This window comes from Ixodes scapularis, unplaced genomic scaffold (assembly GCF_016920785.2).
Source record: "Ixodes scapularis isolate PalLabHiFi unplaced genomic scaffold, ASM1692078v2 PGA_scaffold11__112_contigs__length_91849675, whole genome shotgun sequence".
NCBI lineage: Eukaryota > Metazoa > Arthropoda > Arachnida > Ixodida > Ixodidae > Ixodes > Ixodes scapularis.
This window is the reverse complement of record NW_024609837.1, coordinates 25,579,140-25,590,542: the sequence shown is the minus strand read 5'-3', so window position 1 is coordinate 25,590,542 and position 11,403 is coordinate 25,579,140. Positions and strand designations below refer to the sequence as shown.

At 49.7% G+C, this 11,403-nt stretch overlaps 2 protein-coding genes across 2 annotated transcripts; both read right to left on the bottom strand.

Moving 5' to 3' along the window:
• Positions 1 to 1,206: 1,206 nt before the first annotated feature.
• Positions 1,207 to 2,815, bottom strand: LOC120844246. Its single transcript, XM_040215919.3, has 2 exons — positions 1,498 to 2,815; positions 1,207 to 1,312 (listed from the first exon to the last, which is right to left on the bottom strand). Exon 1 carries the CDS (start codon positions 2,777 to 2,779, stop codon positions 1,535 to 1,537), a length of 1,245 nt encoding a protein of 414 aa, XP_040071853.1. The 5' UTR covers positions 2,780 to 2,815; the 3' UTR covers positions 1,207 to 1,312; positions 1,498 to 1,534.
• Positions 2,794 to 10,256, bottom strand: LOC120844250. Its single transcript, XM_040215923.1, has 4 exons — positions 10,233 to 10,256; positions 5,103 to 5,128; positions 2,840 to 3,764; positions 2,794 to 2,805 (listed from the first exon to the last, which is right to left on the bottom strand). The coding sequence occupies exons 1-4, from the start codon at positions 10,254 to 10,256 to the stop codon at positions 2,794 to 2,796; spliced, it is 987 nt and encodes a 328-aa protein (XP_040071857.1).
• Between the last annotated feature and the right edge of the window lie 1,147 nt (positions 10,257 to 11,403).

Below are 11,403 nucleotides of genomic sequence, written 5' to 3'. Positions count from 1 at the left end.
GTGCCAGAAAACGTCAGCGCCAGACGAGCGAGACCAACGAGATGTCAGAATTAGTGATGGGACGAATCACCGGAGAAGATTCGGAAATTTCCGAACTTCCCGCGACGAATATTCGGCAGATTCGGAGGTTCGTCAAATTCGTCGCTGGTTGTAGACGGCGGCATGAACCTTGTCGTAAACCTCGCGAATGCGGTCAGTTTTTTTTTTTTTTTTTTTTTTTTTTTTTTTTCTTCTAGGTATTGTTACTGCATATAAACAGATTTCGCCTTGTTTATTTCAACGTATTTGTACTGTACTGTCATTCGAAACCGTGGCATGCGCCCAGGTCCAGCAGAGCTGATCGGTGTGGTTGACTAGGCCTAACCAATGCACGGTCTCGGTTTCTGCGAGGTTTAACGGTGATAGGTAAAATGTAGCTTAACGCACAATAAATATATTCAGGCAATGAATTATGATTCGTCTCCTTCTCTAGAGCTGCGTATGTCTGTACCTGTAAGGTGCGAGAGCGAGATAATGTTGCTCGTCACAACTTCGACCGCGTACCGGCACCGGTGGCGAAGAAAAACGTCACAATGTCGGTTTTCCGTTCTCGGCAGCCAGTTTTGCGAACGTGACGTTATTTGATGGAAAAAAAAAACACAACACCGGGGTGTCCAACGCAACTTTATTGTTCGGAAACAAACACTAACTAAATCGGATATCATTAACCAGAAAGGTACACATGCAGTACCATAGCCTCTTATATACTCTGTGCCTGCGCGTTGGCGCCGAGATCAAAGGGAGCCGACCGTCGCGCCCAGTTCCCGCAGTCGACACCAGGCGGCGCTGCCTTCCCAGAACAGTGAATGGTGGCAGAAATCGAGAGAAAACTAGGTATTTTCTTATCCACTGATGGCAAGGGGGTTTCATAGCCTCACTTTCTTTGCACTGCGGAGTGAATATAGAGTTCACATTTAAATATTCTAAGCTTAAATGGTAAAACAAAATGGCTAGGTGGCGTAAGCTACCGCCCGATCCAAAGGGCTCAGCCGTATTCATCCATCCATCCATCCAGGCAGGGACTGGCACCCGTGCTGCAGATGGCACTGACGGGCTCTTCGTTGTGCGTATATAAACGCGCCGAGCTTAAGTAAACGAAAGTGCGACACTAAAAAATAAGTATGGAAGAGAGAATGTACATTGAACAGAAAACCATACCATTAGGCCATGGCAAATAAACTTGTTTATTGCGTTTGAATTCATTCGCGACCTGCGGAAACGAATAAGAGGGTGCCGATCGAGAGTTTCATGAATCTACTTTCAACCAGACGAGCTTTAAGGCCCGTTCAGACTCTTGCGACCGAGTTAGACCGAGAGAGACCAGACCGGTTTCTAAGCCTCTTGCGACTTCTTAGGACCAGCTCCGCTGCTTCGCATCCGGTCCTAAGAAGTCGCAAAAGGCTTAAAAACCGGTCTGGTCTCTCTCGGTCGAAGTCGGTCGCAAGAGTGTGAACGGGCCTTTAGTCCAATCGTTGACGCTGTTCACAACCAGTAATCACAATTTTAGTACTTTTCGCGAAAGTGGCTTCACTTCAAAGATCCTCACGAAGTCATGCTTGTCCGTCACTTTCATGGCGAAATTTGTAAAAATGGGACGGAAGAACTTTGTGAGCAGTACATCCACGAGCTTTTCATGGTGCCCCGGCACTGTGCACACGAGAAGATTGCGCTCTCGAAGTACTTTAGCAGCGTTGTCCACGGCCTCTTTGAGCGGGCGCTTCAGGTTTCTTTTTTTGGCCAGTACAACCTCAATGTACCTTCTCAAGCTGTACAGAACGTGTAGCAGCTCTCCAGATGGGTAGAGGAGCCCGCCCCTGTCTTGATGTTTAATCAGTGCATCTGACGGCGCTGAAGAGCTCGGCTTCGTCAGGAGGCTCAAACACCCTTCGCAGGAGGTCCTCTCCCCTATAGCTCTTGCCAGGTAGCCACCGACCATAGCTAGAGCAGCTATATCTGGAGTCGGTAGTAGTGCCTTGTCCTCGTTCAGGTTCTCTGATAGCGTTGTTAACGCTTCCCTGGGGAAATGTCCTGCAGCCTGCTCAGCCATGGTTGTCTGATCTCGTAGCATCGTTGACAAAGAACTGCTGTTATCAACAGAGACGACGTTACTGCAGTCCGACTTGGAAGCAATACCCGTCTTCAACATTTTCTCGATTCCAGACAGAACAGCTCTGGCATCTGTTTGGTCATTGCTCCCTGCTGACCTTCTGAGCCACCCGAAGAATGACTCAATGGGGTCAGAAGACATTTTCCTAGTTAGCACAAAGAGGAAATTACTCTCTGTCAGCAGATACTTAACGCACTCGACATTAGAATGCGTAGTCATGACCAGCCCTTGGTATGTCTCCTTGGTCAAAAAGTTCTTTGCGAGGCATTGGCGTTTCATGGTAGAAAGATAGTCTATGAAGGTTGTTTCTAACCACTCCAGACGCTCATCGCTCTCAGAGTCAAACTGCCTGCAGTCTGGGTTGTTCTGATGTATGTGTTGTGAGCAGTTGCTCACATCCATCAACAGAAACCACCGATGGACAGTGTCCATGAACTGAACAGTTTCATCAACATCCAAAAAACTTGCATCGCAGGTGTGCCCCGCCTGCTGCTTGAAGAGCTTGAGGGCTGCAGTCACGGCAGGCGACAGCAGTTGCACTGCTCTTCTGACATTCATTTTCTCCAGGTTACTGGGAAATACGTGCTTCCTGGTCAAGAACCTCACTGGCTTCACAATGCTGTCTTGTTGCATTCTGTAGAGGTTTTTCACGTGCTCTGCTGTAATACCTCCGTCTTTCCCGAGGTGACGAGCCAAAAACTGTGACCGCACGTTTTTTATCAGGTGGCATTGGTCAAACGCCAAAAAAAGCTTGCGGTCTGGATTTTCAGGGTGTGGCAGAACGTGCGTCAAAGTTCCGTTACACAGAAGTTGAAATGCCATGACATTTATCCGGTGATTGTCAGTGACAACTCTTACCACAACGAAGCCGACAGCTTCAACTTCCTTGAGTACTTGGCGCATGAGTAAGTGTAGCTCCCGGCCTTTGCAATTTTTCGTGAAAAAATAAGCCACTGGTATCCTAAAGCTTGTTGACAGGCCACTCAGGATGAAGCACAAAAGTGAGTTTGCCAGCACTGGCTCATCTGTTGTTTCCACAGGAACGCCTTGTCCATAGTCTACTTCGCCGATGAACGCATCCCTCTGTTTTACGTAGAGAAGCCGCTGCTTCACTCTCATTTCATCAATGATGAGTGAACTCGTTCTACTCTGGGAAGAAGTGTAGGAAGACAGTTCTGCACGCAGCCTCTGCTTGACTAGGTCGGTCACACCTACTTCTCCGCGTGAAGAGCCCATGAAACGTTCTAACGTGCTTCGACATGGGAGGCGAAGTATGCCTTCGGTCCTCATATGCTCGTACGCTCGCGTTGAGAGATTTCGCAGTATAACTGCGTGACGTACTGTCATTTCCGTCCATGTAGGCTTTTTCTTCTGAAAATTTTGGATTTGCTCCAACAGGATCGATGCTTGTAAGTCTTTTTCATTGGCCTTTTCGCGGATATTGAGAAAGGCGGAAACATAGCAGTCTTCTTTGAGCTTTTCAAGTTCTTGCTTGTATTTGTCTACAGTCTGTCTCAGACGGCGAATCAGTGCTTTAAGGTCGCGCTCTTTGCGTCGCCACTTCATCCGCTCGACAGCCGGGACAAATGTAGGTACTGATACTTGTACAGCTTGATCGCTTTGTTGGCTCGTAGCAGGGACGCCGTCTTCACAAGTGCTGCTGCCTGACAGCAGCGACCCATCGCGCCCGTTGTTGGTGGGAATGTCATCATAATTCCACGGAGAGGAGTCGGACCGGCAACAACGGACTGCTCGCCTTTTCTTTGCCATTGGACATTCTAACACACTGGCTCTTTTTCTAATGGCCGCGTCACTTCTCGGGACTTTTGTCGAAGGCTGCAAGTAGCAAGGATATTCTTCGAATATGCTAGGTACAACACCTTTCACGAGTCTTCGCGTTTTGCATCCTTCTTTAAAATCAGAAGCAGTGAAATGACGACTGCACACAGTTGAGTAGCAAGAGGTGGTATTTGGAGTCCAATTGTCTCGTGAGATGACTTTTACCCACTTCTGCCGCAACTCTTCGTCGCTCGGAACTTCGTGAAATGAAATCCCTGCTTCCTTCTTTCTGCTTGAAGACTTACAGCCAGGTACGCAACAGTAAGCCATTGGCCTTCCCGCGGGTCGTCCCGGCAAGGTTGAGCTGTCCAACCACGGAGACTTGTCTTCATGTGCCGCTGCACGGACAGAAAGGAGAAAACCTTTAATTAACTTCCTTGATTTCTTACCGAAATGTGCTCATAGGTACGTGGAAAGGTCTCGCAAGACATAATAGACGCGCATCAAAATTGCGATGTAAACACGTGGTACAAACGACGTTGTTTGTTTACATGCACTGCCTCAATTGTTGCCGCGCGTTCATACAACAAAGTGAAGCAACAAATACATATTACACTTGCTGAAAATACCACATACCGTTTTTTTGTAGATAAGGGCTGTGGCGAACGTTGGCGAAAGTGCACTAGAACCAAACTCGAGCAGAAGTCTTCTGGAGATGCGCCGCCGCCATGGAATACCGCCGCTGACTGCGCCGAGTCTATCTAGGGAGGCTCAAGTGAGGGTGGGTGCAACTGCTAGATCGGCGATCACGGGACATGGACGCCATTTAATTGCTAAATTTTGCTGGGAGTCTATGGGGCAAAGGGTCGTTTTCTTTCCTAACTCAGGTCATAAAAGCCCATTAAGGTGCTTGAATAATTTACACAAGGTATAAATGATTACTTATCCATAGCCACCAGTTTTGTTGCGGTAGGTTAAGTATTTTTTTTAACGCGAGAAATGGTAAATTCCGCCATCTTAGACGTTGCTGCTTGTCTGGCAACCTTGCTTTCTCCGCTCGACGTTTGCAATTTTCGGAGCGAGAGGGAAGCGAGAGAGGCTGCGCCAAGGCGCTCGTTGCTTGCAATGGGAGGCGAGAGGAGGAAAGGCGCATGGAGCAACAGAGTTGCAACAGAGCGGGCGCCTGCTCTCGTGCAGGCAACACTGGCGCCTATCCTTTCTCAAATCCTCTCCCTCAGGCGCCGCCATTAAATTACAAACGCTCTCCAGGTTTTGAGTTGCGCCCACTGATCTCAATGACGATTGCTGGATCGCGCTTGCCGCTCCCGCAAGTGAAGCCACCGGACGCAACCCCGCTGGGATACGATTTCCCGTTTTGCTAGCCTTTTGCTGCGGTTTTCCAGCGTGCTGTAGACACGTTTTCTACTCGTTCGTCGTCATTCGCCGAGGAAGTTTTTTGAGACTCTGTGTATTGTTGAGACTTGCCGTTGTGAACACGTGGAAAATTTTACGAAAGTGCAGTGTCGCAGGAAAAAGGCAAAACGCGTCGAAAGGAACGGCTGGCGGCGTGTTCAAAGCTTCCTTGGCACGCCGAAGTGCCGTGTCTCTGTGCCTTCGCGCGCTTGGATACCGACCAAGAACCGACGCCGTGTGAATGTGTTTAGCGAGTGCAATGTGCGTGAAGCCGTATCAAAAGGTACAACTCGTCGAAAACGTGTCGCCGGTGTCGCGGCGTGATCAAAGCTTCCTTGGCACGCCGAGTGATGCATCTTTGTGCCTTCGCACGCTTGGATACCGGTCAAGAATTGACGCCGCGCCAAAGTTCTGAACGTGTGTCGCGCGTAGATGCCTTTAGATCATTTATACATATCGGCCACGGAGTTCTGGATCGTCCACCTGTTCCGGTGAGTTGCTATCAATAAAAGGGGGAGATCTGTACGTGTTCTTATGTAGCATATTAACCATGGCTATGTACCAAATCTACTCTAATAGATTCCGTGGGAGCACGAATAGGGCAACGTTGTGGAGCCAGGGGGGGTTTCGAAAGCAAAAGTACAAGACGGCGAGAATGAAAATCTTTGAAGCGCTGCCGATATGGTCGTGTGCAATCTGTTGACCAATTACAATTAGGCGAGCCGCTCTCAAACGTCAAGTGCAATTAAGTAGGTTGATAATAAGCCAGCACTGATCAGTGATGAGGAGCTGTTGTGCACGGTATTGTGTAAATCGTCTAAGGACGAAAAAAAGACGTACCTTCCCCCCATCTTCCGTCGCTAGTGGACGCTGGATTAAGCTCGTTCCTACACCACGAAGGAAAAAGACGCTGATCCAGAGGCACGAACAGCTTCATGCACATTGCACTCGCTAAACACATACACACGGCGTCGGTTCTTGGTCGGTATCCAAGCGTGCGAAGGCACAGAGACACGGCACTTCGGCGTGTCAAGGAAGCTTTGAACACGCCGCCAGCCCTTCCTTTCGACGCGGTGTGCCTTTTTCCTGCGACATTGCACTTTCGTAAAATTTTCCACGGGTTCACAACGGCAAGTCTCAACAATACACAGAGTCTTCAAAAAACTTCTTCGGCGGATGACGACGAACGAGTAGAAAACGTGTCTACAGCACGCTGGAAAACCGCAGCAAAGGCTAGCAAAAACGGCAAATCGTATCCCAAGCGAGTGAAGTCCGGTGGCTTCACTTGCGCTGCAGCGAACAAGCGGGGAATTATAATGCAATTAAATGCAGCGCGATCCAGCAATTGTCATAGAGATCAGTGGTTGCGCCCACCCTCACTAGAGCCTCCCCACTGATCTCTATGACAATTGCTGGATCGCGTTTGCCCGCTCCGCGAATGCGGTCACTGGCGGCCATCTTTAGGTAGAGTTATATCACCTCTAGCCAATGTAAGCTGCTGCAGCCGCTATCATTCATCCATGGCAGATAGCGTTTTGGCAGGTGGGTTGGCAGGCTGCGGTCAAAATAGCGTGGATGATATTGCGTGCTTGATTAAAATTATTTGACGAAACATGTTTTTGAAACCCGGCGTGAACAGTAGTCCGGTTTTTGAGGACCTAGTAAAAGTTTCACGAAATCGCTGCACCGGGAGAAAAGCAGCACAGCACGTATCGAAAGTCGCATCGAAAGAAGCATCGAAAGCAGACGACGGTACGGAGTCTGCTTTTGATGCGAGCTGCGCTGCTTTCCCCCGGTGCTGCGCTTTCGTAGAACTTTTGCCGGGTCCTCAAAGATGAGGCTACCGTTCACGCCGGGTTTCAAGAATCTGCTTCGTCGAACAACTTCAATCAAGCACGAAATGTCACCCACGGTACAGTGTACTAGATCTACGGCTATTTTTATGGCAGCCTGCCGCCATTGCGCTGTCCGCCATATTACTATGATGGCTAGAGATGATATAACTCTACCTAAAGATGGCCGCCAGTGACCGCATTCCGGTCCATAGGAGGAGCTGGTCAAACGCGATCCAGCAAATAGACATATAGCATCTTCGATCAACTCGCACCGGAATCGCCCTGAAACCAGCACAGTGCACAGCGCTCCTCGGTCGTGCAGCGCGATGTCGGTGCAACATCGAGGACAAACTGCGCCGCGCCGGTGCACCGCGGCGAGCTCCACCTTGCGTCACTTTGCGTTTTGTTCGTTTATTTTGCGTAGGGCAGCGCACGGTGCCCGTCTGCTGTCAATTTCTTCTATTTTTTTACTCGCGGATTTGACGGTCCCACAGAAATAAACATCGTGGACGTGATTGTCGATGGGGTCACGAAGTGGGTGACAATTCCACATGTATATGTTGGTCATCATTATTAGTTCAAGAAAACGAAACGCCAAATAATAGCCGTACCTCGCCGTCATCGAAACGCCTCGCGCCGCTTTCCACGAAGTTCGTGCTTTTCAGGCGCTCCTTGCCACCGCAGCAATCGCCAGTAATCGCGGCGATGGTGAGAAGCTCGTCGTCTCGCCGTCAGAAGACCCGAGGAAATCATCTAGTGCAGCTGCGAGGCGTGTTCGTTTTTGCAAGATCGCCATCTCGATAGTCTGCGCGTCTGCTACTCCCGCCATCTTCTCGATTCCCGCTCCTGGCCGCAATGCCTGATGGGACTGCCCCCCGGCGCACCACCGATTTTCTTGGTGCGCGTTGGGGCAACGAAAAGCCGCACCGGGAGGGTGCGCTTCGTTGATCGAGGACGTACGGTGCGCACCGGTGCACTTGATCGAAGATGAAGGGGCGCACCTCAGTGCCCCGGTGCGCACCGGTGCGGATGTTCGAGGATGCTAATAGAGATCAGTGAGCCTCCCTAATAGCGAGTTCGTTTCACGGCACTCGTACCCACGCGTGCCCACTCGCAGCGTGGAACGGGTTCGTTTCGGCCGGCACTCCACGAGTGGTTGCACTCTCTGAGTTCGTTTCAGCGCTGACACCCCACGCGTGCATGCACTCGCTGCACCGAGAAAATCGGGAGTGCGCCAAAATGCAATCCCGTCATGCCTCGCTCCGGTGGGGCCGGCGAGGAGCGGGAGCAGACGACGAGGGTTCGTCTGCTACGATGTGTCGCGGAACCGAACGAAAAAAAAAAAAGTAGATTTTCTGATAGAAATCGCGTCCCGCGGGCAACGAAATCAAACGCGAGCTTGAATTATGAGCGTCTGCTATTTCACGAAGGAAGCAATTGACAACTGTGATTTATTTGCATGTTTTAAATCGCTCTGTTGCCGTACAAACGCTGAAATATACCAGTGTGTAAAGAAGTGCTCGGAGCAAACGCATCAGCGGCCCGCGAGATATTTATCACCATCCGTGTGCGGGTGAAAAATTTAACATTTGTCGACAAAACTCCCCCAGCAGAAACCTCTGACTGCCCAATAAGCATCAGAGAAAGCTAAAGATGGAGACTTTACCCGAAGATTGGGCAACATCATCATGTTTAACATTTACCTACGTCAGCTAACTTGCCCCGTCGTATTTTGTTCGAGAAAGCTCTCGTTCTCGACGCCCTCACGAAAGCTAATATCTAATCCACCTATAATGACGATCCAAATCGAAAGTCCCAGTTTTGCTGGATATTCCAACAAGCTAGTTTTAAGCCGTACCCTTTCAGTGGTTCACGCATAATACCATGCTCAAACGGATCAAGCTTCTGCTCGGACAGCATCATCAGTTTTCTTCAGTGTAAACGGTTATAAGAATTGAAAGATCGCAACCAGCTGCTTTGTAGACAGCTGGTTGCGGAAATTTACGCCGTCTGTAATTATCTCTACGGCAGCCTAGCTGCTTGAAGTCATCGCAACTATAAACTATAGGTTGCAGCGACCAACGTTTGTAGATAAACGTTGGTAGCCGACTGGCATTCTCGCATTCCCACGCATCACTCCGAACAGAAAGGCGCTAGTTTCGGTTTGAAGTCGGTACTCTTTCTACAACATAGATGGCGGCAGCATCAGTCTTCTGCACTCGGTGCATTTGGCGAGTTCGTTTGAGTCCAGTTTTCCGTGCAACACTCTGTGAGTGCGATGCATTCTGGGAGAGAACTCGAACGGTGCCGGTGCGTGTGAAACGAACTCGCTATAAGTCTATCCCGGGATGCGAGCGCCCCTCGCGGACAGCCGAGGGGAGGAGGTGGACGGGTCCGGCGGTCCGGCGGAGCCATCGCGCGGGCATGTGCAAAAGTGCGGCGCATGGAGTTTCAGATTGCTTCCCGCGTTCCGATAACAATACTAGTACAGAGGCTAGAAAGGGTTTCCTAGTGTCGTCAACGCGACCGAGGAGCGGCAATATTTTGCGATGACGCGGGCAGGTGGCGCTGCTGCCTGCAGGCGCGCTGTCGCTTGGCGGTAGGCGCGCGATTTTCAACGGGAGACGCGTCTCCGGATGTAAATGTGTGGCTGTTGTAGCGCTCGCTATCGTTTAATCTTCACGCACGCATATATATATATATATATATATATAAAGACCACTTCTCTACGAGTCTTGCAAAACCTCTCTGCTTCGGCGGGCGTTCTCCGCAGCGCGCTTGAGACAGACCGCGCGGAGCGGTACGGTCAATAGAGAAGCTTTGAGTGTAGTTTCATCTGCTGCACGCGCTCGCCTTTTATGTAAGAAAGGTTGGAAGTAAATCGCTAAAATGAGATGATGACGAGAGTGTGTGCAACATGACATTTATTTTTATTTTACTAATCGACCGTTGCAGACGCCAGCAAGCGCAGCGCACGTAACAAACAACCCCTTCATCTCATTGCTCGGGAAACGAATTAAAGGTATATTCGCGCAAGCAAAGGAAAAGAGCATACAAACTTGCGAATTATCCACAAAAAACATCACAAAGCTAAATGTCTATTCCAGGTCTTTGTTCACGAAAAATTTATTTGGTGTGCTCTGCCTCTCCAGTACCGCAGTCCGGTCCTCACCGGCATCGCCTCATTTTGAGCAATTTTTGCTTCTCCCTTTGGGAATCTCGATCCTTGTTAACAGCCTTAGCAAAGAAATGCATCCTGGTCAGAGCATAGAATTTGATGACATTTGCTGTGACCAAGCGCCCATGCTCACTGCAGCCAACTTCCTGCAGTGCATGCGCCTGAAGGAAGCGCAGGAAACAGATCATGCTCTTAGCATGGAGCTTGTTTCTGGTAAAGAAAACAGTGAAGGCGTTTTCCAGTCTGGTTACCAGTGCCTCCAGTGGTTTCGAAGGGTACAGCAAACCCCCATGATCGAATTCTCTCGTCAATGAGGCGTTGCCATTGCACTCAGCCTGCAGGGGCAGGACACTCAAGCAAGATGCACATTCTGGGCACGGGAATTTTTTGAGGGACCTGCGGACAACGTAACCCGCTACGTAATATATCAGCCGACTGTCACTTCTTTTCTCGACACAGACGTGGTGGTCAATCAGGCTACTGTGCTCTTTTAGCACAACTGCGGCATGAGTCAGACTTCCCTCGTCCAACAGTTCATCAACGAGTGCCGTTACACGAGCAGCCTTTTCTTTTCCAGCATCAGATGGCTGCAAAAGTGCAGTTACAAGCTCAGCTGGCGAGTTTCCATTCTTTGGTGGTCTTGCAAGGCTGTAGAAAGTTAGGTTGTTAATAATGACCAAAAACTGCTCAGGGGAGGGGTGGTCATTACATCCAAAGGATTGTCGCACAATCCCAAAGATGTTTTCTAGTTTATCTTGACTAAGGTTTGCAGTCAACAAGTACTTGTAGTGCACTGAGGTAATCAGATAGTCCAGAAGTGACAGTGTGCTCTGTAGAGTCACACGGAGTCCAAGGGCAGTCCTTGCGCTTAGGAATCCACCACCGTGTTGGGCAGCGTACTCTTCCCATTCACTTAAGAAGGCAATGAACTTTTTCAAAAACTGGGCACTTCCTGACTGGGCTCGAAGGCCCTTAGACGGGACCCTGGATGACATCACGAAAATCAACATCTCCATCAGCTTCACAAACTGCTCTGTTGGCTCCGTTGTTCT

Coding starts and splice junctions, on each gene's coding strand:
- LOC120844246 (XM_040215919.3), bottom strand. CDS start 2,779: ATGCAACAAGACAGCATTGTGAAGCCAGTGAGGTTCTTGACCAGGAAG.
- LOC120844250 (XM_040215923.1), bottom strand. CDS start 10,256: ATGTTTTTTGTGGATAATTCGCAA. Junction 5,129..10,232: donor TTTTTGTGGATAATTCGCAA/GTTTGTATGCTC, acceptor GATAGGCGCCAG/TGTTGCCTGCACGAGAGCAG. Junction 3,765..5,102: donor CTGCACGAGAGCAGGCGCCC/GCTCTGTTGCAA, acceptor GAGCCAACAAAG/CGATCAAGCTGTACAAGTAT.